The sequence below is a fragment of the Taudactylus pleione genome, unplaced genomic scaffold (assembly GCF_031769625.1).
Source record: "Taudactylus pleione unplaced genomic scaffold, aTauple2 ptg000609l, whole genome shotgun sequence".
NCBI lineage: Eukaryota > Metazoa > Chordata > Amphibia > Anura > Myobatrachidae > Taudactylus > Taudactylus pleione.
The window spans coordinates 212,222-240,188 of record NW_028285011.1 but is presented as its reverse complement, the minus strand read 5'-3'; the positions used below and the strand labels follow the sequence as shown (position 1 = coordinate 240,188).

Here is a 27,967-nt window from a genome sequence, read left to right as displayed (position 1 = left end):
ATACCTTTTCTTTTCAGCAGCAGGAGTTGAGGCAGTGTTACTTTTCCACTTCACTTTGACATTTTCATGAAAAACAGTTCTGTTCAGTGCAATAAAATAACGTTCCAGTATGACCAGCCTTTGTTTTAGCCTCACGGCAGAGAGTGTGGTGGTGGCAGTCTGCGTTGCAAGTGCTTGTTGCTCCTTGACCAGCACATAGAGGCATTCCTTAAGTTCACTCGCATCTACCAGAAAAATGGAACACTAATGTCATGAACAATAATAAACACTAAAGCAAATAAAAACACAATAGAGAACATCTATATGTATTATATCCTGTTCACAAAAATGCCTAATTATGTGCTATAACTCCAGGAAAGAGGATGGCTTTCCAGTTAAATGTTTAATAAATTATGGAAAGAATTGCCTAGTCCAGTGTGTCATTTATCAGTATGCAGCTAGGAGGCCTCAGTGATGAAAAGGAAGTGTTGCTCAAAAGCCTGGGGAAGCATTAAGAGCAAACAAGATCTGGTTTCCAAAACATAAACCTCCAGACTGGTTATAAGGAACAATATAGAAACCAAGAAATATAACAAAGGTAAGTTCTTACCATCTCGGTTTCTACAAAGTCCATCGGGTCCACAGGGTTGACCTTGGGGTATAGGTTGGGAAGCAAATCTGGGCACCACGCAGTTAAAGCTTTCAGCTCCCAGGATGCACTGGGTCCACTCTCCCTATAACCCTGCCCCCAAGCCAGAGGCACCTCAGTTTGTAAGTAGCCAAAGGCCAGAGGAGGAAAGCAAGAAAAGACTGGAACACTCAAAAACCATATTCACAGAGAAGGAGACGGGAAACCGGTGACCTGTAACACAGCCCATATGAAGCCAGGTGCGTCAGGGCAGGACCCTATGGACTTCGCAGATAACAAAAGGTAAGTTCTTACCATATCTGTTTTTTACTTCAGGGTCCATAGGGGGTCCACAGGGTTGACCTTGGGGATGTCCCAAAGCAGTCCTTATAAAGGGTGGGGATGCTCCTGTGCCGAGAGGAGAATCAGTCGCCCAAAGGAAGCATCCTGAGAGGCAAAGGAAACCAATGCATAGAAACTTAGAAAGGTCTAGACAGAAGACTACATGGCCACTTTGCGAGGCAGAACAGCCGAGGCGCCACAGCGAGCCACCCATGGGGGTGCCCAGAGCCAGAGTAGAATAAGCATCAACAGAAACAGAAAGGCCTTCCTATGTGTAGGCCCCTGAGATAGGCATAAGAAGCCATCCAGCCAATATCTGTTTATTGGCCGACCATCCTTTCCTGTGAAATCCAGAAATCCATAGACCACAAATGAGTCAGATTTCCTGAAGGAACGTGAACGGACCACGTAAATCCTGAGAGGCCGGACCACAGTCAGTCAATGAGGGCACCCCAGCCGATAGGACTGGAGACTGAAATGTCGGTACATTAAGTTCCTGAATAATATGGAACTCAAAAAACACTTTAGGAAGAAACACAGGGCAAGTTCGACCCACAACCCTGTCTTGGTGAAATATCCAGAAGAGGGAGCCCCATGAGAATGCTCCCAATTCTGACTCTCTCCTGGCAGATGCAAACGCCATAAGAAAGAGAGTCTAAGTCATAAACCACGTAAGGGCTATCCAAACTAGTGGTTTACATGAAGGCCCCAGGCAGGCACGAAGAGCCACTGCCGAAACCCAAGGAGCCCCCAGGGGGGGATAAAGGAAGGTAGAATCCAGAAAACACCCTTAAAGGAGGATCTGGATACCAGAGAGTGAAGCAATTCCACATCTGCACCATCCTTACAGTGCAGAGACCCACACTTTCAGGGAGGCCAGGCGGAGGGCTAGACCCAAGCCAGCTGGAAGGAATGCCAGAAGTTCTGGAAATCCTACACACCTGAGGATTGTAGCTACAGGTACGATACCATAAGATTTATGTGTACCACATTCAGAGGTAGATTCCAGCAAAAGCTGGCCTACACGCTCTAAACATTCCGATGATGACAGAGCCAGAGAAGCCTTAGGACCACAGTAGGGACGCAGTCAAAGACAAACGAATCAAGTCCAGGGAAAGGCAAGGACCCTGAGACAACAGGTCTGGATATTGAGGCAGCAGGAACGGAGTGTCGATGAAGAGACTCTGAAAATCTAAGTACCAGTGACATCTGGGTCAATCTGGAGCCACCAGAAGGACAGTACCTCCCTCTTGATTGAACTTCCGAAGAACTCGAGGAAGAAGGGAGACCGGAGGAAACGGGTACACAAATTTGAAGGACCACTTCACTGACAACGCGTCACCGAAGGTTGCTTCAGTACCTCTAGTTCTGGACCCTAACACCGGAAGAGTGTGATAGAGTAAGGAGGCCATGAGGACCACCTCTGGGAGGACCCTCTGCTAACTAGGAGTTGAAACATCTCTTGGAGAAAAGACTAGTCCCCGGAATGCACGTCGTGACAGCTGAGGAAGTCTGCTTCCCCATGGAGAACTCCCGGAAAGAACACTGCAGAGATGGTTGGGAAGAGACCCTTGGTCTGTGTGTCAGAATGTATGACACTTCAGTCATTGCTGCCCAACTAAGAGTTTCTCCTAGATGTAAGACACTGGTGACATTATCGGCCTGAACCTTTACAGGTTTACCGTGAAGTATGTGTTAGGCCAGAGCGAGGGCCCAAGACAGCTTGAAGTTCCAATAAGTTGATTGGCAGGGAGGAAGCGACAGACGTCCAACTGCCCCGAAAGGAGTGCGGACCAGTCACTGTGCCCCAGAGACAGGCGTCCATTAACGATTACCCTAGATGAGATGGCCATAGCCACCCAGACAGACAGACGCACCTCCGGAGAGAGAATCATCGTCTGAACAGTGATCCGATGGAGAAACCCGTTCCATCTGGAGAGGATCAGTTTTTGCAAAGGCCTGGAATGGAACTGAGCATATTCCACCCTTCCGAAGGTAGACACCCTAGATTCCAGAGCCCGCAGTACAGAGTGTGATGACACTTGTCGACTGTGGACACATCCGCGCACTTGTAGTTGAAGAGTGGAGATCTTGTCTGACGTCAGAAGGATTCTCCGATTCTGAGAATCCAGCAGGGCTAGCAGATGAATCATACTCTGAGCGGGATTCAGGGAGGACTTTTTCCCAGTTGCTTAACCATTCGTGCTTGTGAAGGAAAGCAATGGTTAACTGGAAATGGCCTTAAAGTACCTTGGTGATCCTAAGAGCAGGAGGTCATCCAGTTACAGGAGCAGTCGGATACCCTGAACAGGTAGGCTGTCATAAAAGCCATAAATCTGGTAAACCCTGGTGGGGCTGTTGACAGTCCAAAGGGCAGAGCCCGAAAATTGGAAGTGTTGCTGTGGCACAGCAAACCTGAGCCAACACTGATGAGAGGGCGCTATAGGTATGCGTCATGAATATCCAGCGATACCATAAAGTCCCCAGGTTCCATAACTCGGATGATGGAGCGTAGGGGTTCCCTCCTGAACCTAGGCACCTTTTAGGAATTGGTTCAGGGATTTCAGATAGAGGATAGGCCAATGAGGACCATTCGGCCTCTGCACCATAAAGAAAGTAGAATAACCAGCCCCCTGCTGAGATAGTGGGGCTGACATAATTACCCCTGCTTACCACAAGGACTGTATAGCTTTCTGGATTTGTAATGCCATGTTCGGGTCTGAAGAAGGGCCTGTGCAGCAAAGCATGTGGGGAGGCCGTCTGAGCAATGAGAGGGCCTACCCGTGAGAGACTTCAACTCTTACCCAAGCATCCGTGGTGACTTGACACCAGCACTGGGAGAACTGAAAAAGTCAGTATCTCACTCTGGGATCCCCCAGATGAAGGCCTGTCCCGTCAGGCTGAATGTGTATCCTCAGGTTTAGAAGCAGGGCGTCTGGAGTTCCAGGTCTGCTTGGTTCTGGGTATGGCGGCCCTTGTGGAGGCTGACAGTCTAGGAAAAAACTGGCCTTTAGGCTTTCTCTGAGTACAAAAGGACTAAACAGCTGTAGTCCGAGGCCTTGTAGCGGAAGTAGCTGGAGGCAGAAATGTCGTTTGTGATACTGCCAACGTTATTCCAATCTTGTCAAGGTCAGGGCCAAACAAGATCTCCCCATTATAGGGTAATTATTTTAAAGCCTATCTTGGAGTCCACCTCTGCCTTCCAGGAGCGCAGCCATAGGGTATGGTGGGCAGATACAGTGGCGGCCGAAACGCTGAAGGTTAGGAGACAGGTATCCAAAGTTTTTACTCCAACATATGAAAACTGCATCTTGTATGTGAGCAGCAAGAGAAGTCTGATCCCCAGAAGTTTTTGAGGGAAAAACGGTCAACAAATGCATCAGCCCATCTCTCAATAGCATTTAGCCATGATTGGACGGGCAACAGCCCCCAAAAGAGAGTATATTGATTTCAGGCAAAGCTACCACCTACATATAAGTAGAATCTGTCAGAGCAGGGATGGAAATCGTAGTAGCGCTCTTAATCAGACGAGTAACATGAGAATCCACCCCAGGAGGTGATCCTTATTACCTGCAATGACCCCCAGGGAATGGGTAACACGAGTCCAAACGCTTTTGTGATACCTCTTATCTGGCGACTGTCAGACCTCCGCCATGTGATCCACCCGCTGTCAGAGAGGGGGAAAACAGCCGAAGACACTTTAATGATTATACTGAGTGATTTTTTTAGGTGCAGGTTCAACATCCTCTCTAACTAGGATGGACTTGACCGCCAGCACCCAAGCAGGGATAACAATACTTGTTCTAGGCTCCCCCTCGTGTGAAAGGGATAGGAGTCCGAAACATCATCCAGTTCTCCATTAGCTGACGATCTGTGTCAGACAGCAGTGCAGACTGGGAAGAACCACAGAGCGTGTATTACGCCATCTAGCGTTTCGTAGAAACGACATCCACCCAGGGTGGCTGTTATGGTAAACCCTGCCAGGGAAATTACACTCTGTTGTGGTACTTGAGGGAATTGCATGTACTGTGAAAAACCCCGGTAGGGAGCGATAGTCTGTGTCATAGGGGTAAACCGCAAGAACTGCGAGATACCCTGAGAGGGAAGGGTATGTTGAGGTAACCCCAAGTATGGGGGCCGCCAGGCGATCCGCAATGGAGGCCTGGGTCTTGAGAAAATAAACCGCCCAAGGGGGTCCTGTACGGGGCCCGGCACCTAATGGCACCTTAGACATAACCCTTCCTGAGTCAAATCCTCCATACTCACACCTGCAGCACATGACTTGCAGAATAGCAAAAATGGGTGCAGTATTATGCTCCATTTCCTGGTCAGACATATCTGACCAACAATCATTGTGGAAATATCAGGCAGCACTATACTGGTCTTAACTGGCGCTAAGATTAGCTGCAGGGACCCATTATCTATATTGACAAGTATATATATGTGAGGTCTCAGAACCACCCTAGGTACACCTGTATTAGGGCAGATTGTAAAGAAAAGGGATAGATATACACTGACAGATGAGAGAAAAATCACAGACAGTCAGCACTAGCATAAGTCACATACAATGCAGAAATATATATACATAAACATTACATATACTATACTGCAAATGTCACTACATTCAACTGCCCAGATTCAGTGTCTGGGAAGGCTATAGTGCTGTGTGTACACTGAACTAAATGGTGAGGTACGCAGGGGGACTGGACTCACTGACATCCTAGGAGATCTGCTGCATCCATAGAGGAAAATGGCCGCCTGGAGACCTCAGAGGAAGCGTGGCACACGGAGAAAGCAGCTCAGGGACGCCGGACCATGCGCTGGAAAGGCGCGCTGAGCTGAGGGGAGGAACCGCTAGACAGGGAAGGCTGCCTCCCCCGGCTAGCAATTAACCCCCGGTGTGCTGGCTCCCGCTATAATCCCTGGTGGTCTAGTGAACACGCGGGGTATGCCTATATGGAGGGGGAGCCCGCCGCCACCGCTACAGTCTCCAGTCTGTCCCCAGAGACCGGAGGCATAAGGTTGCATGCATACGCAGGTCACTGCGACTTACCTGTCCCCGTTGATCCGGCAGCAGCCCAGGGATTCCTCCAGAGTCCAGCTAGTACAGACTCTGGGGTCCCGCTGCGATTCCCAGATCTGTCCTGGCTTCGCAGCGCCGGAGGGGTGTAGGAGCGGCAGCTTGGATGTCCAATGGACAGTCTGATGCTGCAGCTCTGAAGAGTAGTAAAATATAATAAATTAAATTAATAACCTTCAAATAAAATTTATGCTTAAGGGCTGCTAAGCAGCCCCCCTGCGCCAAGGGTGACCAGACTCCGGCCGGGCACAAACTAAAAACTGAGGTGCCTCCGGCTTGGGGGCGGGGTTATAGAGAGAGTGGACCCAGTGCATCCTGGGAGCTGAAAGCTTTAACTGCGTGGTGCCCAGATTTGGTTCCCAACCTATACCCCAAGGTCAACCATATGGACCCTGAAGTAGAAAGAGCTGGCCAAGCACATGCTTTAATTTCATGTCTTGCACCACTGCAACTGGTTTCACCCTCTCTCTCGAATTATGATGGAGTGAATTCCATCTATGAATACAAATGATGCCAAATATTGCATTACTTTTGCTCACCTCAGTTTATAGGTTTGGATATATTATTTCTCCTTGATTCAGTGTTCATAAAACTACTATAGTAAAGACCATTATTACTTATTTATATTGCACTATAATATATACACATTTTGTTTCTATATTAAAGAGGTGGCAGTCAGGCAATTATAAATACTACAGCTCAGACAGATAAGACATCCAATGAGCTCTTTATCCCAGTACCTGCTAAAAAACTTATTAGATAAGACAGAGTGGTGTAAATAGATGGACTCAATGGGCGGAATTCAATTGTTTTCGCGGCCCACATCTCCCGTCTAAAGTGACAGGAGTTTGCGGTCCGCTATGCAATTGTTCCAGATTTTCGTGCTGATCGCGCCCAAAGTGGTCGGGTTTAGCAGCGTAAAGCAGCTAAACCCGACCAAAATGCTGGGCGCGATCGCGAAAAGTGATGTTTGGGCGCCCAAACATGTCACTTTTCAGTTCTCACCCCCCTGGGGCTGTGAGCTGAAATGTAGCGCTGGCAGCTGATCGTGCCCGACAGGAGCAAGAATTGAGTAGCTCTGTCGGGAGCGATAGGGGCAGGAATCAATTGAATTCCACCCAATGACCAATATGATTTCATTGCCAATTTAATCATCTTGTGAGAGGTCTCTCCTGCAAATTATAAAAAACTTCAAAAAACACATTCAAACTGGAGTAACACCACATGTGCTCTAAAGTCGTATTTCAAACCATGAGGTAGTGAAAGAAAAAGCTTTTTTTTTTTTTTTTTTAAAGAAAAAGAAGAAAAAAGAAAAAAGAAAAAGAAAAAAGAAAAAAAAAAAAGAAAAAAGGGGGTCATTTGGTTAAAAAAAAAAAAAAACCAAACACCACATTAGCTAAGTGGTAAACTAAATTAGAATAGCCATATGGAGACAGACACAATAATTGCATTAACAGCCATCTCGCTGCCCAGGACCCTGTCTATTGTTTAGAGAGTTATTCTGGTGCATTTCGGCTACTTCAGAAGTCACTGGCTGTTATATCTGGCAACCTCTATGTTTGACAATATAAAACTCAGGACGGTAAGCTGGGTCAAGATTGATTCAGTTGGGTTTCTGACTACTTTGTGTATATTCGAATTCTATTACATACGGCGTCTTGACACTTACCGGAAAATCGGCGTCAGAAATGCGCCAGTTTTGCAAAATAAGAGGATATTATATTCCCCCCTGCATGTAAAAAGTGATCAATCTCAGTAGGTAATCAAACTACGGTAAATTATTTGTCCTAGGTGGTTAGTTTTCTGTGTTTCAGATCTCAAAGTAGAATTCTTGGTTTTGGACTTGCTCTCGATTAGGGCCGGAGGTGCATGTTAACTGCACACAATGCAGATATGCACACAGTTGCCCAATGGTGGAAATACTGTGTATGAGTCCACGCAGAATGAATTTAGACGTAAGAGCTTTGGTTTTCAATGGGTGTCCTTGGGAGGTATCAGGGGGGGTGGCCAGCCAGACATGGACATGTCACGAACAGAGATTGTGTCAAAAGACGCAGTAGCACTAGCACAGGTCGCCATGTCCAGACAGGTGGCAGGTGCAAGCTTCAATGTTGCGAGCAATGATGCACCAATGGTGCGACACACCAAAAAGTATTAGTGCCATTGCCTGCGGGCAACTCGGTAAGTTCAATATCAGTGGCTGCATTAGCATAAAGATACAGCAGTGTCTGCGTGTACCTTTGTATCTGGCCCTTAAGCTCTTCTCAGATATTCACTTAACTGAAGGCAGTGACATGTGGTTAACTGCATTTTGCAAAGCAGAGGAAAAAATATAATGGTGGTCATTTTACAAGTGATTATTAACAGGTTACTTGACTGCGTCCCAATAATGAATTAAACAAGGCAGTTCTGGGAAATCACAGATTAGCTGCATGGTTCCTCTTCTATGACAGAATCATCTTTCCAATACTGCTCCAAGTTGGAGGAAGTGTGAATCCCCGTGTAGCTGAGTCATGCTAGCCTTAGTATCATGTTAAAAGGACATCTTGGGACTCCGTCATCAAAGTAAATTATTATTTATAATTTTTTAAATCCGCCAATTAAAGTGTCCATTATATACATTTTCCAGTAAGTCAACTATTGAGCTAGAGCAATAAACTCAAATAAGAAAACTTCAGAAAGCTTCAGCTTCATACGTATAGCGCTTGATTCAGAGATGTATAACCCCCCAAAGGTTTGCATATAACTCCGATGTTTTCAGATCTGTGCATGTGCAGGATCTGTATTGCGCAAGTGCAGATCTTTCTGCGAGCACACTAACAGTGCCCCGACATTGCAGCCTGATTAACAGGCTGCGGCAGTTTGGGGGCCGCACCAGGCAGCGCTCCAGAAAACGGGGGAATGTCTGTCCAGTTTTCCGGGCATGATGTAGTGTGGCTACAACATTGTACACAGCTTTACTGGCTTCAGCTGAGTGAAAACAACGTCCATCCTGAGTAAACTTTACTCAGATGACCGATTGATCGCTTACGCTGGCAGGAGGAGTCTATTCACACAAGACGCCTCTTGTGGCATTAGCATATTACTGCATAGCCACTGCGTACAATGTTGCAGCGGAATTGCAATAGCGTGCAACCCTAAATCAGACCTGACATACCCTTTGTATGCGTTTGCTTTCCATGCCTTGCCTAGCCAAACTCACATTAATTCTCAAAACATGATAGCATTTAATTGATATAATATTATGTACTACAGCAAATATTTTACATATGGACATTGTCCTTTATTTTAGAACTTATTAAATAGTAAATCTGTATTAAAATTCCCAATCTCCAGCTGAAAAATAAATAACTCTGGTCATCTATTTAGAGATCTGTCGAAAGTTGATGACGACTAAATAACCCAGTTTTAGTGATTTGCAAAACATCAAGTAAAACTTAACTTTTTCAAACCCTCACATAAAAAAAAACAAAAAAACACCATACATCACTCAAGCAAAAAACCTAATCCCCTGCAGGTGCAAAGCAGGGGAAATCTATTACAGGTGATTCACAAATTACCAAAGTATTCCCATTGATATCAGACACTTGCCTGAAAATTAGTAAGGAATAAAGATTTCCTATTCATTTCTATAGATAAAAAAAAAAAACTTGCTTAGAAAAACTTTCATTCACAGGCTGCTAAGATTGTATTATCTTATGACTTGGTATACAGTTTGGGGACAGACTCATTTATACGCCCAGACACTATCTTCCATACTTGCAGCCCAAAACTGAAGCAGTGCTCTTCATATAAGTCGCTTTCTGCTCCCACAGAAATACACTGCCTATTCAGGAGGAGTGGGGAAAAATAGTGAAATTGCCCAAAATCGCCTGAGTGTGGGGAATGAATGATTCATTTTCAGCAATTTTAACACCTGAACAATAAACCCCTATAGTGCAGCAATGACTGCCACTCATTCAAAAGTGCCTGAACCACATTTCCAGGGTAACAACTGTCAGCACTAACAATGATCCAATCTTCAGGTATCAACTTCTTAAATAGGCTAAAAAAAAATATGTAATTACATATTTTCATAATGCAGGATAGACTGTTGCTAAACTATGTTTAACTAATTATTCAAATGCATTAAAAAAAAAAAAAAAAAAACACAATATGACTATCTTTAATGTTAACTGTACCGGCCTACATTAATTACATGCAAAGAAAAATAAAGGACTTTCAATAAATGTAAAACAGCAAAAATCACAAAAATAATTGTTTCCTCTCGAATTATATAGATTCTATAAAAAAATAAAAAAAATTAAAAAAGACCAAAACACACGTTTTGTGACGTTGACTTCGTATTTTATTGAAAAAATTCTACCCAACATAGAAAATCCAGTTTTAGTACAACTCAATTCCACAAGTCTACTTACCTGGGATCCACCATTCAGGCAGTTACAACGCCTAATGCTGCTGATCTGAGCGCTTTTACACGTTCCCACTGGCTGAAAACAGACCAAGTCGGCAGAACCATGGAGTGGTGGAGTAGATGTCTTAGGTCTCATCTTACTCCTGCCCTCCAAATAATATTTTTTTTTATTCTATAGATAATTATTTTTTTCTTTTAAAAAGGAAGTGACTGTGTTGTTCAACATTATACTGTCTGTGGATGCGTACAGTAGTGAGCGAGGAAGTAGGAAACATCCTTTAGAAATCATGAATGCCAAGGGAGACCCAGTTGTACATTGGAGATTACACATTTGGCATTATCCTTTACCAATACTTTAGCAAACTTTTGTTTTGAGTATAGAAATGATGCAAAGCAGTCAGCTTCTCCAACTGTGTAAGTTACCTGGCTGTCTGCCCCAGACCCAGCTATCCATAATGGTTTTGGCCTTGTAATTTGGTATTGGCATCTCGTCTTCCTCTTTCTTCTCTTTGTCATTTTGATCCTCCTTCTTTGAGCTACTCTGGGTGTCATTTCCTTCATCTAGACAAGTAGATCATTGTAAATAATAATGTCAAATAACACAAATTTACCAGGAAATTAATAGAAAATAAGAAAATCTATATAGGGAAACATGGCTAAATGTGTATGAAGATATTGTCGACCAAGTGAAAGATCAGCAGTTTTGGCTTGAAGTAACATACCCCAATGACAGCCATATTATTATAAAGGAATATTTCATGGATTTTCCAGAATTCCATATACAATCCACTAACAAGCAATATATCTGCAAAGATATACATGAAATCACAGATGACCAGTTTATAATAAATTCATATGTGATGTTTTATCTTTTGGGAATAAGCTGCATTAAACATGCATTCCTGTGATTTTTACCTGAAACAAAAACTTTAAAAAAAATAAATCAAGGAAAATGGGAGGAGCAAAGGTAGGAAATTACAGATCAGCACAGTACTTAAGTCTATAATCACACCTTCCAGACGAAAGAAACTATTGCTTTCACTGGTAATGGATTTTATTATTTCTTAAATTTCAAAATTTAGATTGCCTTTTCAGTAAGAGATGCAGTTCTATTATGACAGTATATTTATATAAATTGTGAAAGAAACACTGGTAAAATGGTAAATGGCAGGTACATTTGTCCTAAGTTTTTGGTCTGTGTGTTCTAAAAAAACCCAGGAGAAGTCTGTTCTGTAAACAGACCAGAGTTATCGGCTTTTGGAAAAGCCGGTTTGGGTCCTGGGGTGTGGATGTGAGGAGAGGGAGGGCTCCATCCACAGGCCACTCCAGGTTTTGGGCCTTTCAGCCTGGTAGCAGGCTCATTAGGACTTACTCCTGGAACTGGCTGATTTAAGCTGTGTTCAGTTGTAGCCGAGTGTCTCATACCTGGGAGAGCAGGGCGCAGGTTACCTTGCTCTGAGACACTCTTGGCTGTAAACCAGAAGGTACTGTGGACGGGGATTTTGTTTAGTGTTCCGATAGTGAGGGAACTTACTGTCTAGTTAGAACCCAGACGGGTTAGGATTTTGTTTAGGTTTTGTTTTATTTATGTACCTGGCACAATAAAGACTGGCTCCGACCAGCTTGTACGAGAACCCCAAAATTGTGTCCTGTTTCTCCGGCTGCGGTGTGTGTAAAGAGGGAATCCATCTACCCCAGGAGGGAAACCCCTATCCCGACTGTATGACAAGTGGTGGAGAATGCGGGCAACTCACACACTGAAATTGCAGCAAGGAAAAATTTTCGTTTAAAATTTAAAGGGACAGACACCAATTAGTCAGTGTGGATATAAAAGTTGTGTCCTTTGACGTTCATAGGAGGTGGCGTCCGCAGATTCTCAGGGAAGCCAGATTCTGCTTCCCACCTACACCCCAAGACAAAATGGAGGACATTGTTAAAGCCTTGCTCCAAGCTATGGCAGCTCAGCAGGAAACGAACAAACTGCAGCAGGAAGCTACCAGAGCTCAGCAGGAATCCACCAATGTGCAACTGTTGGCCTTGGAGACAGCCCAGAGGCAACAACAAGTCGCCATCGAGGAAACCCGCCAGGCCTTAAAAGAGGTAGTACAACACTTCCACTGACCCTCCAACCCACACTCGCTCTATACGAGCCAGTAATTTTTTGCAGAAGATGACCCCGAGTGATGACGTGGAGGCGTATCTTACGGCCTTTGAGAGAACCGCGGAAAGGGAGAGTTGGCCCAAGGAACAGTGGCAAGTCTTGTGGCATCCTTCCTGTCTGGAGAACCACAAAAGGCCTACTATGATTTATGCCTGGATGATGCCAAGGACTATGCAAAGTTAAAACGGGAGATCCTAACCCGCTTGGGAGTCACCTCATTTGTTTGGGCCCAACGAGTCCACCGCTGGGAGTTCCAAATGGTAAAACCTCCACGCTCACAGATGCATGACCTCGTCCATCTAACCACAAAATGGCTGCAGCCCGAGAAGCTGACAGGACCACAAATTGTGGAAAGAGTGGTGATGGACCGGTATCTGCGATCGCTACCTCTGCGAAAGTGGGTGAGCCATGCAGACCCCAAGTCTGCAGACCAGCTAGTCGAACTGGTGGAGAGGTACGTGGCGGCTGAGGAGCTGTTGAGTCTGCCCCACTGGGCTCCGATGGCGCAACGGCGAACTCCCATCAGCACTGGTAAGACTGTTCCAGGGGAGAAGGGTCAGGACATGAAGGTTCCTTCCCCGTAAAAGACAAGATTATAATGCGATTCAGTGTTTCCGATGTGGTGGCTTCGGCCATATTGCAAATAGTTGTCCACTTACCTATGAACCTATGCAAACTGATACTGCTCATGTATGTATACCGCAGGGGGTCTTTCTTTGCACAGCCAGCCTGTACTGCCGACTGGAGGGCTGAGACTGATAAGCATATGTGTGTACTTAATGTAGAAGGCAACCCTGTAGAGGCTCTGTTAGATTCTGGTAGCCTGGTGACACTTGTGAAAGTGGAGCTGGTGAACCCCTTGAAGCGCAAGGGGAAAACTGTTAGTGTGACCTGCATACATGGGGACACTCGCTATTATATTACTGCAGAAGTGAACATCGAGACATCATGTGGTTCCGCGATAGTCTCTGTGGGTTTGGTACATGGCTTAATGTATGATGCAATATTGGGGAGGGACTTTGCTCACTTCTGGAAGTTGTGGGAAAGCAGATTTTGCACAGAGGTAAATCGCCCCGATTCATTTGAGAGGGTTACTGGTGTAGTAGCAGAGTCAGAGATGTTCCCTTTTTCTAGTATGATTGGCCAACTAGAGAATGCGGAGCGTGATGGTGGCTCGCCAAGTGATGTGCCTCCCACTGAGGTGGGTAGTGTTGTTGAGCCAGTTGATAGTCTGCCTGATTTAGAGGTCAGAAGAGAGGTCTTTGCCGTGGAGCAGTTAAATTACCCTACTCTGGTAAAAGCCAGGGAGAATGTCAAGGTGATCAATGGTAAACCCATAGACCCAGATAGTCCTTTGTCATATCCTCACATGGCAGTATGTAAGGATTTGTTGGAACAGGTGACTAAGAAGGGGGAAGATATTGTGGAACAATTAATAGTTCCCAAAAGCATACAGAAGAATAGTGTTAGATCTGGCCCATGGTCATATAACAGCAGGCCACCTAGGGGTAGAGAAAACCACTGAGCGAATTTTGCAGAGGTTTTTTTGGCCCAGGGTCCATAAAGAGGTATCTGACTATTGTGCATCCTGCCCTGAATGTCAGTATCATGCTCCACGGCCACATTTCAAAAGTCCCCTGGTACCGTTACCCATTATTGAGGTCCCGTTTGAAAAAATAGCTATGGATTTGGTTGGGCCATTAATGAAATCTGCCCAGGGCCATCAATATATTCTGGTGATAATGAATTATGCTACCAGGTACTCTGAAGCGATACAATTACACAATACGTCAACCAAGACCATTGTTAGATAATTAGTCCATGTCTTTAGCAGGTTGAGTATACCTAAGGAGATCCTGACTGACCAAGGTACCCTATTTATGTCAAAAATCATGATGGAGTTATGCCGCCTGTTTGTTTAAAATTGACCAGTTAAGAACCTCTGTGTACCATCCCCAGACTGATCAGTTAGTGGAGAGGTCTAATAAAACTTTAAAGCACATGCTAAGGAAAGTAGTGAACAAAGATGGTAGAGATTGGGATTACTTGTTACCTTATTTGCTGTTGGCCATAAGAGTTGTTCCCCAATCCTCCACAGGGTTTTCCCCTTTTGATTTATTGTACGGGAGACATCCAAGGGGATTACTTGACATTGCCATGGGAGGGGCAGTCCAGTCCGTATAAAACAGTTATTGAGCATGTTTCTGAAATGCAAGAAAGAATTGCTGCTGTGGTGCCGATAGTTAGAGAGCACTTGGAACAGGCCCAACAGGCACAGCAGAGGGTATACAACCGCAATGTTCGCTTATGCAACTTTGCTCCTGGGAACAGAGTGTTGGTGTTGGTTCCCACAGTAGAAAGTAAACTTTTGGCTAAATGGCAAGGACCCTTTGAAATCTTAGAAAAAGTGGGGCAGGTCAATTATAAAGTTTACCAGCCAGGGAAAAGAAAGCCAGAACAGATATACCATGTAAATCTTATAAAACCCTGGAAGGATAGAGCAGCACTGTCAGCCGTCCGAGCCACTCCAGTAAACCCTGGGCCCATGGTACCCGAAGTGACAGTGGCAAAAACCCTGTCAGCCAGTCAATAGTAGGAAGTTAAGGAATTTCTGATCAGAAATAGGGTGCTGTTTTCTGACCTACCAGGGAAAACCACGGTCATTACATATGACAATCACTGACCAAGGGGTTAAGGTTAACCTAAAGCCCTATAGGTTACCAGAAGCCCAAAGAGAATCAGTGTCGAAGGAAATAAAAAAAAAAAAATGTCAGAGTTGGGTGTAATTGAAGAATCGCATAGTGAGTGGTCAAGTCCCATTGTGCTCATTCCAAAACCCAACGGGAGTGTGCAATTCTGCAATGACTTCCAGAAATTGAACAGTGTGTCAAAGTTCGACGCCTACCCTATGTCTAGGGTGGACGAACTAATTGAAAGGCTGGGGACAGCCAGATATTTAACTACTCTTGACTTAACCAAAGGGTATTGGCAAGTGCCGTTAACTGAGAACACCAAAGAAAAGACAGCTTTTTCTGCACCAGAGGGGTTGTTTCAATACAAGATGTTGCCCTTTGGGCTACATGGGGCACCTGCTATCTTTCAAAGAATTATGGATAGGATTCTAAGGCCCCATAGACAGTATGCTGCTGCTTATCTGGATGATGTGGTAATTCATAGTCCTGATTGGCAGTCTCACTTGCCCAGAGTACAAGCAGTGTTGCCCAGAGTATAAAGGCAGGTTTGACAGCCAACCAAAAAAAGTGTTGTCTGGGGATGGAAGAAGTAAAGTATCTTGGGTACACCATTGGCAGAGGTTTGATAAAGCCACAGCTCAATAAGATTGAGGCAATACAAAACTGGCCACGACTCCTGAATATGAAACAGGTGAGAGCCTTCTTAGGGATCACTGGGTATTATAGGTGGTTTATACCAAATTTTGCCACCATTGCAGTCCCACTTACTGACCTTACCAAAGGCAAACAAAGTCATGGTGGAATGGGGTCCTGAAGCAGAGAATGCTTTCCAGGAGTTAAAAATAGTGTTATGTACCCAACTAGTTCTGATGACCCCTGATTTTGAGAGAGAGTTTGTTGTACAAACCGATGCATCAGATGCAGGCATCGGAGTGGTCCTGTCCCAAAGCAAAGCGGATGAACACCACCCGATTTTCTTCTTAAACTGGAAATTAAATGTACATGAAAGAAACTATGCTACAGTCGAGAAAGAAGCATTGGCCATAAAGTGAGTCGTTAGAGACTCTCAGATACTACTTGGTGTGAAGGAAGTTCAGATTGATCACTGACCATGCCCCTCTGAAGTGGATGTCAGAAAAAAAGGACAGTAATGCGAGAACAACAAGATGGTTCTTGGCATTACAAACCTTTAAATTTATGGTAGAACGCAGGCCAGGAAGCCAGCTGGCCAATGTAGATGCTCTGTCACGTGTCCATTGTTTGGGGGCTGCAGCATTTCCGCCCCACAGGTCGAAACAAAGGAGGGGGATATGTGATAGAAGCACTGGTAAAGTGGTTAATGGAAGGTACGTTTGTCCTAGGTTATTGGCCTATGTGTACTAAAAACCCCAGGATAAGTTTGTTTTGTAAACAGACCAGAGTATCTGCTTTTCGAAAAGCCGGTTTGGGTCCTGGGGGTGTGGATGTGAGGAGGGGAAGGGCTCCATCCACAGGCCACTCCAGGTTTTGGGCCTTTCAGCCTGGTAGCAGGCTCATTAGGGCTTACTCCTGGAACTGGCTGACTTAAGCTGTGTTCAGCTGTAGCTAAGTGTCTCATACCTGGGAGAGCAGGCCGCAGGTTACCTTGCTCCGAGACACTCTTGGCTGTAAACCAGAAGGTACTGTGGACAGGGATTTTGTTTAGTGTTCTGATAGTGAGGGAACTAACTGTCTAGTTAGAACCCAGACAGGTTAGGATTTTGTTTATGTTTTGTTTTATTTATGAACCTGGCACAATAAAGACTGGCTCCGACCAGCTTGTACGAGAACCCCAGAATTGTGTCCTGTTTCTCCGGCTGCGGTGTGTGTAAAGAGGGAGTCAGTCTACCCCAGGAGGGGGACCCCTATCCAGACTGTCAAAAAATATACCATCACATTCTTGAGTATACAGCATGGAAAATAAACTCCTGCATTACCTTCCTTAAATTGTTGGCACTTCAGATATTTTTTTTTACGACCAACAGTTACTTAGCATTCGAACCCCTGTGCCCTCCCAGGGATGTTTTAGCACCCCTTGATTAATCTTCGGTTTTGGGTTCTCACACCAGTGAACCCGCTTCCCCTAGTCCTGCCCCCTAATCCTCCCATTCTTCCTGCAACCATCACCCATATTTTCTATCCCATAGACTTTAGGCAATTATAAAGAAGTTTGGCAATGCATGTTTCCTCCCTTGTATGCTTTCCAACTGACAATTTCAGTGTTTTTATACAATTTTGGACTTTGTTTAAAGTTACTTATGTCTTAAAACCTGCTTACATGATAGTTTTATCATTGGTCTGAATAATATTTGCAAACCATTCTACATGTACAAACATATGTTTCTTTATATACAGTAATAAAGATGTCGATTTTTATTTACATAAATAAGCAAGGAGAACAGCATCACCTTTTCTTGACGGGTCACCACTCTGAGTGCATTCAGTTCCGGTGTAAACAATCTCCCCGTCTTTCACCATTTCATTCCATAAACTGCAGAAACCATCGCGTGTGAATGCAAGCTGGAAGTGAAGAGAATTGCTGTTAGTAATTGTTTCATTTATAGGGTTCATGTATCTGTACAGCACTAAAAATCTAATTACATGTGGCACAATGGTGAACATTGCTGCTTCATAACACTGACTGTAGGTTATATTCACACCAGGGCACTATCGGTGTGGAGTTTGTTTGTTCTTCCCATGTCTGTGAAATCTTCTTCTGGGTGATCCAATTTTCTCCCCCAGTCCATGACTGTTAGTTAATGTTCGTGTAAGTATGTGGTAGAGAGTAGGACTGTAGGCTCCACTGGTGCAGGGACTACTGTGAACAATTTAACATTCATTGTAATGTGCTGCATGAGTCATACTTGCCTACCCTCCCAATTTGGTCGGGAGTCTCCTGAAAATCGGGTGCCGCTCCCGACCTCCCAGGCAGGCAATCCTCCCAGCTGCCGCCCACCCCTCCTATCCCCCTGTATTTACCTTAGAAACCCCTGCAGCAGGGGGACCGGTGACGCGATTCACGCCGAATCGCGTCATTTTGGCTCGGTCCCCTGCTTCACAATGCCTTTAATATCGACATTGTGTAGCGGGGGCGGGGCGAAAATGATGCGATTGTGAGGCCCCACGCCCACAGATGCACGTCGCCTGGACGGCCCGCCTCCTCCCGGAAGGGGCAGCTAGAAAGTCGGCAAGCCTGGCATGAGTTCATTAAATATAGATATTAAAAGGTGAGCAATAATATGTTCTACAGAAACCGATAACTACGCTACATAAAATACACAAATTAGACCCTATGTAACACAGATACTTGACCAATATAGCAGATCTGCCCAATCAAGACATCCACATTTGTGGCCACATTAGTCCAATATGGTTTCTTAGCACCACCAGATTCTTTCAGGGGTGAAAGCACCACTGGTTTAATCCTTGGTATTTGCGCAGGTCTCCATAGAGGTGATGTTACAATCCACTCTACAATGAAGTTGGAGGTATGAACTTTGTTTGTATAGGAATTTTAGCTACTATTTGTCTTTATTTATAAAGCAGAAAAGATATCAATCCCACAGTTAAGGTGTGTGAAAAACCAATGCATGGTAATACAAGGACGGAAGGCTAATTTACAAGAAAGATTATATTTTACATAATTATTTGAATATGCCAAATGTTATATGCTTGCATAATGTAGGATGTTCTAGGAGTATGATGTAAATGATGTAAGTGGGCGTATTAACTTAATAGGAAGGTATAAAGATTCTGAAAAATGAAGTCTATCATTGTTATTGCTGCATTAACCCTGGGGGATATGCACTCCCAATTAAGGGCTAGCTCTATTTATTTATTTAATTAAGTACTAAAATGACAATTTCTTAAGTGTACTGGTTTGGAGTCTATATTACTTTTATGAACCAATGGAATACCAGGTAAAAAACAAGAGATATGGTAAGAACTTACCTTTGTTATCTCTGTTTCTACGAAGTCCATAGGGTCCACACGGTTGACCTTGGGGTATAGCTTGGATCTGGATCCATGGGCACCATACAGTTAAAGCTTTAGCTCCCAGGATGCACTTGGGTCCTCCTCTATACCCCGCCCCCGAGCCACAGGCACCTCAGTTGGTAAGTAGCCTAGGCCGAAGGAGGAGACTAAACAGAGAGAAGGAAGACTGGAACACACAAGAAACCATACTCACAGAAATGGGAGACGGAAACACCGGTGACCAGTACCACAGCCCATTTGAAGCCAGGTGCGTCAGGGCAGGCGCCCTGTGGACCCTATGGACTTCGTAGAAACAGAGATAACAAAGGTAAGTTCTTACCATATCTCTTGTTTTCTACTTCAGGGTCCATAGGGGGTCCACAGGGTTGACCTTGGGGATGTCCCAAAGCAGTTCAACTAAGGGCGGGGACGCTCCTGAGCAGAAAGGAGAATCCTGCGCCGAAGGATGCATCCTGAGAGGCAAAGGTGTCAAACGCATAAAACCTCAAAAATGTCTGAATTGAAGACCAAGTGGCTGCCTTGCACAGCTGAACAGCGGAGGCACCACGTCTAGCAGCCCAAGAAGGGCCTACAGACCGAGTGGAATGAGCCTTAACCGAGGCTGGAACAGGCAAACGTTGCTGTATATAAGCCTCCCTAATAACAGAACAAAGCCAACGGGCTAAAGTTTGTTTGTTGGCAGGCCAACCCCTCTTATGGAAACCAAAGAGGATGAACAACGAGCCCGGACCACGTCCAGCGAAGCCTTGCCAGCCGTAAGACCCGGAGCCTGAAAAGCTGGCACCACAAGTTCCTGATCTATGTGGAACTTAGCAACCACTTTAGGCAAAAACTCAGGAAGCGGGGGATACAGTAAAGTGCCCCCAACTCGGATACCCTCCTGGCCGAAGTAAGAGCCAGGAGAAACACAGTCTTAAGTGTTAACCACTTGAGGTCAACCGACTCAAGAGGCTCAAAAGGAGGTCCCTGCAGGACCCGAAGAAACACCGCCAAGTCCCACGGAGCCACTGGAGGCACAAAGGGAGGCTGGATCCTCAGAACACCTTGGAACAAAGTGTGAACGTCAGGCAGTGTGGTAATCCTTCGTTGGAACCACACTGACAGGGCCGATACATAAACTCTTAGGGAAGCAAGCCGTAAGCCCAGGTCAAGACCTGACTGCAGAAATGCCAAAATCCTAGAAAACTCTGAACACCCGAGGGTCATAGCTTCTAGACTCGCGCCACTGAAAGTAAGTGTGCCACACACTGTGGTAAATCCGTGCAGAGGCAGGTTTACGTGCCCTAAGCATGGTACTGTTGACAGCGCTTGAAAAGCCCCGGGACCTTAAGACGGCTGTCTCAAGAGCCACGCCGTCAAAGACAGTCGACCCAGATCCGGGTAAAGGCAGGGACCCTGAGACAGCAGATCTCGACGTTGAGGCAGAAGGTACGGAGCGTCTACAGACAGGCCCCTGAGATCGGAGTACCAAGGACGTCTGGGCCAAGCTGGAGCCACCAGCAGAAACGCGCCTCCGTCCTGTTAGATCTTTCTGAGTACCCGAGGGAGCAGGGAGACTGGAGGAAACAGATACGCTAGGTGAAACGACCATTTCACTGACAACGCATCCACTAGGCTTGCGCCTGCGTCCCTTGTCCTTGAGCCATATATGGGCAACTTGTAATTGTGACGAGAGGCCATCAGGTCCAATTCCGGCAGTCCCCACCTGTCCTTGAGAAGTTGAAACACCTCTGGGTGAAGCGACCATTCCCCGGGATGCACGTCGTGACGGCTGAGGAAGTCTGCCTCCCAATTGAGGACTCCCGGGACGAAGACTGCCGATATTGCTGGAAGGTGGCACTCCGCCCAAGTCAGGATTTGGGACACTTCCAACATCGCAGCTCGACTGCAAGTTCCTCCCTTGTGATTTATGCATGCCACCGTGGTGGTGTTGTCTGATTGCACCTTAACTGCTCTTCCGAGAAGAACGGTGCCTGACGCCAGAAGAGCACGGTACACTGCCCGTAGCTCTAGAATGTTTATGGGAAGGACGGCCTCCTCCGCCGACCAACGGCCCTGAAGAGACAACGAGCCGGTCACTGCCCCTCAACCCCGGAGATTGGCATCTGTCGTGAGCAGAACCCAGTCCGGAATCCAAAAGGGGCGACCCTGGCTGAGATGAGCTGACTGCAGCCACCACGCCAAGGACCGGCGCACTTCCGGGGACAATACCAGTATCTGGGATCGTATCCGGCGGGACAACCCGCTCCATTCCACAAGAATCTGCCCCTGCAGGGGTCTGGAATGGAACTGGGCGAACTCCACCATGTCGAATGCCGACACCATGGACCCCAGGACTCATTGCCGAATGTATTGACACCCTGCCACTGCTTAGGCAACCGTGTATCCTCAGTTGTAGAGAGGATACCTTTTCCAGAGTCAAGAAAATCCTTTGTTGACTGGAGTCCAGAAGTGCTCCCAGATGGACCATCCGTTGAGTTGGGATCAGAGACGACTTCTTCCAATTTATCAACCACCCATGTGCTTGAAGACAAGCAATTGTCAGGTGGAGATGATGAAGAAGCACCTCCGGGGAGCTCGCCAGCAGCAGCAGATCGTCCAGGTACGGCAGCAACCGTATACCCTGACCCCGAAGGTGGGCAGCCATGACTGCCATCACCTTGGTGAAAACCCTCGGAGCCGTGGAAAGAACGAAAGGCAACGCCCGAAATTGGTAGTGTTGGTTTAGGATAGCAAACCTCAGGTACCGCTGATGTGCCGATGCCACGGGCACATGGAGATAGGCGTCCTGGATATCGAGGGAGACCATGAAGTCCCCCGGTTCCATCTCCAGGATGATGGACCGCAATGTTTCCATCCTGAACTTGGGAACTCTGGAGGTACTTGTTCAGATGCCTCAAACTCAGAATAGGGCGATGAGTCCCATTGGGTCTCTGCACCAGAAACAGAGATGCGAAGCTTTGGACTCGTCCAGCGAAGGACTCGTGCAAAAAAATTGGTGGGGCGGCCTGCACCGAAACGACAGGGCGTACCCTTGAGAGACTACTTCTCGAACCCAAGCATCCGTGGTGGTACTGAACCAACACTGGGCGAATCTGAGAAGTCGGCCTCCCACTCTGGAGTCCCCCAGGGAGAGGCCTGTCCCGTCAGGCAGCAGGTTTATCCTCCTGTTTGGAAGAGGGGCGCCAAGCATTCCATATGCTTCTTGGGTTTGGATGAGGCTTTGGTCGCTGAATGTCTCGGGAAGGACTGGCCCTTGGCCTTACCCTGAACCCGAAAGGACCGAACTGCAGTGCTCCTCACCCTAGCCGGCGCAGAAGCCGAAGGGAGGAAAGCCATCTTGGACTTAGCCAAGGTATCCACTATTTTGTCCAAATCTGGACCAAATAGCAAATCTCCATTAAAGGGGAGAGCCTCCAGACCCTTTTTAGAGTCCGCATCAGTCCTCCAGGACCGAAGCCACAAGGATCTCCGAGCAGACACAGCCGCAGCCGAAACTCTAGAGGTTAACATGCTTGCGTCCAATGACGCTTCCCCAATATAGGAATCGGCATCCCTCATTTGTGCCACTAATGCTCTCTAAACATCCGGAACACCGTCCGTAAGAGAATCCTCCAAGGCTTTGGCCCAGTTCTCAATGGCTTTAGCCACGCAGGAACTGGCCATGGACGGGCGCGCCACCGCTCCGGAGAGCGACTTCAAACAAATCTCCACTTTCCTGTCCGTTGGATCCTTTAAAGAGGAAATAGACGGCAATGGTAGCGTAGCGGTTTTAACCAAGCAAGCGACATGTGAATCCACCGCTGGTGGAGTCTCCCATTTCCTGCAATGATCCTCAGGAAAGGGATAATGAGAAGCCAACCCTTTCTGCGGTTGGAATCTCTTTGCTGGGTAATTGCCAGGCCGCCGCCATATGATCCGCCAACTGATCGGACAGAGGGAACACATTAGAAGTAACCTTTGCTTTCTTGAAGTCAGGAAACTTCGACTTAGGGACCGGTGCCTCCTCTTCTATATTGAGAATAGCCCGCACCGCCCTAACTAATGCTGGAACATTAATGGAGGACCTAGGCTCAACCTCCGGTCCCACAGCATCCAAATCAGAATCCTCATGGACCTCTCCATCATCTGAAGAGGGATCCGATTCTGATACCTGCGCAGTGAGTAAACTCACAACAGGCCGCTTAGTCGCCTTCTGTGGCACATCACCCTGCAAAAATGACTGAAAAGTCGAGGATGAAGGCGCCAAACTCTGTACCGAGTTGGAGAGAACATCCACCCAAGGCGGAGGAGCCGACTGAGGGAAGCCCTGAAAAGGCACTACAGACTGTTGTGATACAGGGGGAGGCTGGACATACACAGGCAGCCCCGAATACTGTCTCACAGTCTGGGCCCCGGAGGGAGACCGCAATACCTGCGGAATATCCGGGGAATGGGAGATAGAGTGCTGGGACAATGCCCCAGAAGGGGTCACTGTAGGGATCGACATCTGCAATAGATGTCAGCACTTGTGAAAACATCGCCCAAGGGGGGTCCTGCTGCATAGGGGGTATAGAGGGGCCTGGTGCCAGCTGGCACTGCCCGCAAAGACCATCCTGAGATAAATCCTCCCATTAACACCAGCAGAACAGCGTCTGCAGGAAAGCAACACAGGAGCCCCGGAGTGCTCAGTCTCCTCATCAGACATGATACAGTAATTATACAATAAATACTTATCAGCAGAGGACATACGGTGTTAACACCCTCGCACTCACCAGCATGCAGCACAAACAGGCCCAAAAATATGGTACTGTGTAGCACACAACAGTATGTGACTGACCTCACAAATACATGATTTATAAAAGTGAGGTTGATAGAAAAACGCCCCTCCCCCACACACCTTCGGGCTGTAGGAGAAGCAAAGGGATAGATATAAGCTGACAGCAAGTAGAAAATGAGTACAGACAGCAGCACTTGCAAAGTCACATACAATGCAGGAAGATTGTACTTACTGCACCAATCGCTGCCCTCAACCACCCAGATTCAGTGTCTGGGGGGAGTTATAGCGCTGTGTACACTGTCCTTTAGGTAGGGGAGCGGTACACAGGGGGACCTGACCATGCACCTGCCTGGGAGCCTGCGTTAGCCGGAGAGCTCTGAGGAGGAGTGGCCAGCAGAGGAGCAGCTCAGCGACGCCAGTACACGTGAGAAAAGGCGCGCTGAGCTGAGGGGAGGAGCCGCTAAACCAGGGAAGGCTGCCTCCCCTGGCTAGTATTTAACCCCAGGGATGCCGGTTCCCCTCCGGAACTTATACCCTGGTGGTCCAGCGGAGCGCGGGGTATGCCTGCATGAGGGGGAGCCCGCCGCCGCTACTAGCGCCGCCGGTCTGTCCCCAGAGACAGGCGGCAACTGACTGCATTTACCCCCGCGAGCGGCGCTAAGAGCGCTGCTCGCGGCTTACCTGTTCCCCGTAGAGTCCGGCAGCAGTCAGAGGGAGGTCCCGGAGCCATGCTAGGAATAACTCCGGGGTCCCGCTGCGATCCCCAGAGCAGTACTGGCGTCGCAGCGCCAGCGGGATGTTGAAGCGGCAGCATGGACGTCCAGAAGGACAGTCCTATGCTGCTGCATTAAGTGTAAAACAAGAGAAAAAATAAAAAACTTTTCTTCTGTAAAAATAAAGCTTAGGGGCTGCTCCTGCAGCCCCACTGCACAGTGCAACCGACTTCGGCCGGCACCAAACTGAAACTGAGGTGCCTGTGGCTCGGGGGCGGGGTATAGAGGAGGACCCGAGTGCATCCTGGGAGCTAAAGCTTTAACTGTATGGTGCCCGTGGATCCAGATCCAAGCTATACCCCAAGGTCAACCCTGTGGACCCCCTATGGACCCTGAAGTAGAAATTAGGATAGTATAGGATGGAAGGAGAGAAATAAAAAAAGAAAAGAGGAAAAAGAAAAAAAAACGAAAAAAAAAAACCTTGCCAGCACCTTCTTATTGAAAATCTTACATGGTTGCCTCCATACTAGAGAGGGAGGCAAGTGCATTTGATTTTTTTTGACTACTTTTCAGTGTTTGAAGCATAGACGTTAGTGTAGAAATTTTAGATTCAAATGCAGGTGATGTGCCATTGCAAAGCCAAGGAAATGCAAGAAACTGCACATCAAATTGCCCCATTACTACCAGATATTGTGGGCTGCAAACAAAAGTCTAATTTCTGGGCTACAGTTCGTACAGTGTATGCACGCACTAAGCTCACGCCTAACTGAATCTACCCCATTGGCAAACGTAGGGGAGAAAGGGGGGGATTCCGGTTGCCTGGAAACACCCCTTCCAAGCCCACACCATGATGATCACAATAAAAACAGCATATAATATTTAAGTTAAAAAAAAATTAAGATCTTCAGTTTCACAAATTAAATAAGCATCACATGATGATCTTTTAAAATGTGTGAGCCAGTAATGAATACACTTGGAGATCCAGAAAACATGCACTATTCGGGGTGCACGGATATAGATCACCTATAGGGTTAATTAGCAACAGTGTATAATAATGAACTAGCCAGTACATAGACATCTCTCTCTCGGGCAGTGCAGGGTTCTTTTGCTGCCCCCCAAATTCCTGAACTTGCTGAAATGATCTGTAATGGAGCCCACATCTGAAATAAAAACATTCAGGTCAGGCAGGATGGCCCTACATGCGCATATAATGGAGTACTGTGATTGTTGGTCCTGTATATGTCCGAATTCTTACATACACTATACTTCGTATGATTTATATTCTAGCTGGTTATTTGTGGATTATGCCCTCTTTATGGACTGGCTACACTTGCTTTAAAGTCAAGCATTTGGAAACCCCCCTCTATAAATCATGTGTTTTCCATTGTACCCCATACAGTGATCTTTGAAAATACAGTAGAAAGGGGAGTTCAAAGTAACAATAGATAACAGTCCTGCTTGAGCTGAGCTTACAATCTAAATTTCATTTTTCTCAAGTGACACTATCCTGCCACATACAGCCCTGTCCATGCCAACATTATCACAAGCTAACAGGTCACTGCCTCACAAGATCACACTCCCCTTCTGCCGAGCTCAGATAACTTAACATACAGTATGCAGCCAGATATCTAGTTAAGTAAATTAGCATCTACGGATTTAAAAAAATAATCCGGACACGTCAAGATATTAGCACGAGGGACCAATATACAATAAACCACACTTCCAGCAGAACAGCCTCCAGATCTGAACATAGGACTAAATTTGAGAACGGCATAGACCTCCATATATAAAAGTAACTACAAATATTATATACAAAGAACCAATGACAGATTTGAGTGAACAAGTATTTCTCAGACAAGTTGTTTTTAGTTCAGGTGCTAAATTGCAAAATGTCCCCTACACACAGGACATACCCACAAACTCCAGGAATATATGCTATAAAAAGGCACTGCGGAAGAAATAGCAAGTCAGTTACCAGAAACATCAACAAGTCTGACAGATGAGCTGATGCTGTTTACTACTACTACTATTATTACACAAGTTACTATTTAGCCTGGAGGGTCATTCAGTGTCATGAGTGGGTCCATTACTGTGGTAGATTAGGGACATTTATCAAAGTTACCTTCCACTCAAAAGAGGATGGCTTAAAATTACCAATAAAAGGTGAAGAAGAAGTTCTTATATATAAGAGAAACCATTAACATTCAAATGTATTTATCATAGTTTATCCAGACAATGAAGTATAAGTTGCCATTTTTAATGTAATGTGCACTCTAAAATGTATAATGAGATACACTAATCTGGGCAGACTCCTGCTCAGGGGCAGGCAGAACTGCTGCAGTCAATGAATGAGAATTGGATTATGATGGTTCCCAAGACTATCAAAATTTAACCAGCCCAATGGTCACCTAGAGAGTGTCCAACATTAGGGCATGAACCATAGTGCATTGTCCAGAGTACACAGACCTTAAAATATTTATCTACCACGCCGTCAGCTTTCACAGTTCACACGTCAGAATAACCCTAATGTATTACAGCATCAGATAGCCTTTTGCATGCTCAAATTAGAAGCAATTAAAAAGCACAACAGTACAAACAAAATGTAACCCTTAATTTGAATAGATTGCTCCAATTTACGTACAAGGTAAAACCCATGATAATATTTTAATTCACAAGTATATCAATATGTAAATTACTGAGAATCATTCACCAATTTCCAGTTTCCATGGAAAACAAACCTTAAAAATCTTGTAAAGTCACCATATTATTCTGAGGCTATAATTTAAAAATCATATTTAATATCTTTACACCCAATTGTGCTTTAATATATTAAACCAGTGGTCTCCAACGTTAATTGAGGTGTGAGCTACTTTAGAAAAATGAAACCTCCTGAAGAGCTATTAAAACTGTAGAAAAAAAAAAAAAAAGCCGGCTAATAACCGAACAACTGAAGGTAATTTAATGAAATAAATAAAAACAAATATATTGTTGTAGTTTGTAAATACAATTTTACACACAGGCACATTTCACTGTTAATTACCAGCTCCAAGGAGGTAAGTGCAGTAGAGAAGCAAAAGATATAGTCAGGGCTGCTGTGTGATTTTCCGGCAGGGCTGGGCGGGAGTCACTCGCTCCGCCGTAGCGTAGACGCCATGGGTGGAATCACGGGGATGCACATATCAGC

At 45.9% G+C, this 27,967-nt stretch overlaps 1 protein-coding gene across 5 annotated transcripts in view; it reads right to left on the bottom strand.

Annotated features, from left to right (window-relative positions):
• The window catches only part of HERC2 (HECT and RLD domain containing E3 ubiquitin protein ligase 2), a 268,507-nt gene that overhangs the window by 217,711 nt on the left and 22,829 nt on the right, over positions 1-27,967 (bottom strand). For all 5 annotated transcript variants that reach the window (XM_088454087.1, XM_088454088.1, XM_088454089.1 and 2 more), the window contains exons 3-5: positions 17,724-17,835; positions 10,867-11,004; positions 5-224 (exon numbers count right to left, since the gene is read on the bottom strand). In XM_088454087.1, coding sequence (XP_088310213.1) covers positions 5-224; positions 10,867-11,004; positions 17,724-17,835 — 470 coding nt within the window. The remainder of the gene's footprint in view (positions 1-4; positions 225-10,866; positions 11,005-17,723; positions 17,836-27,967) is intronic.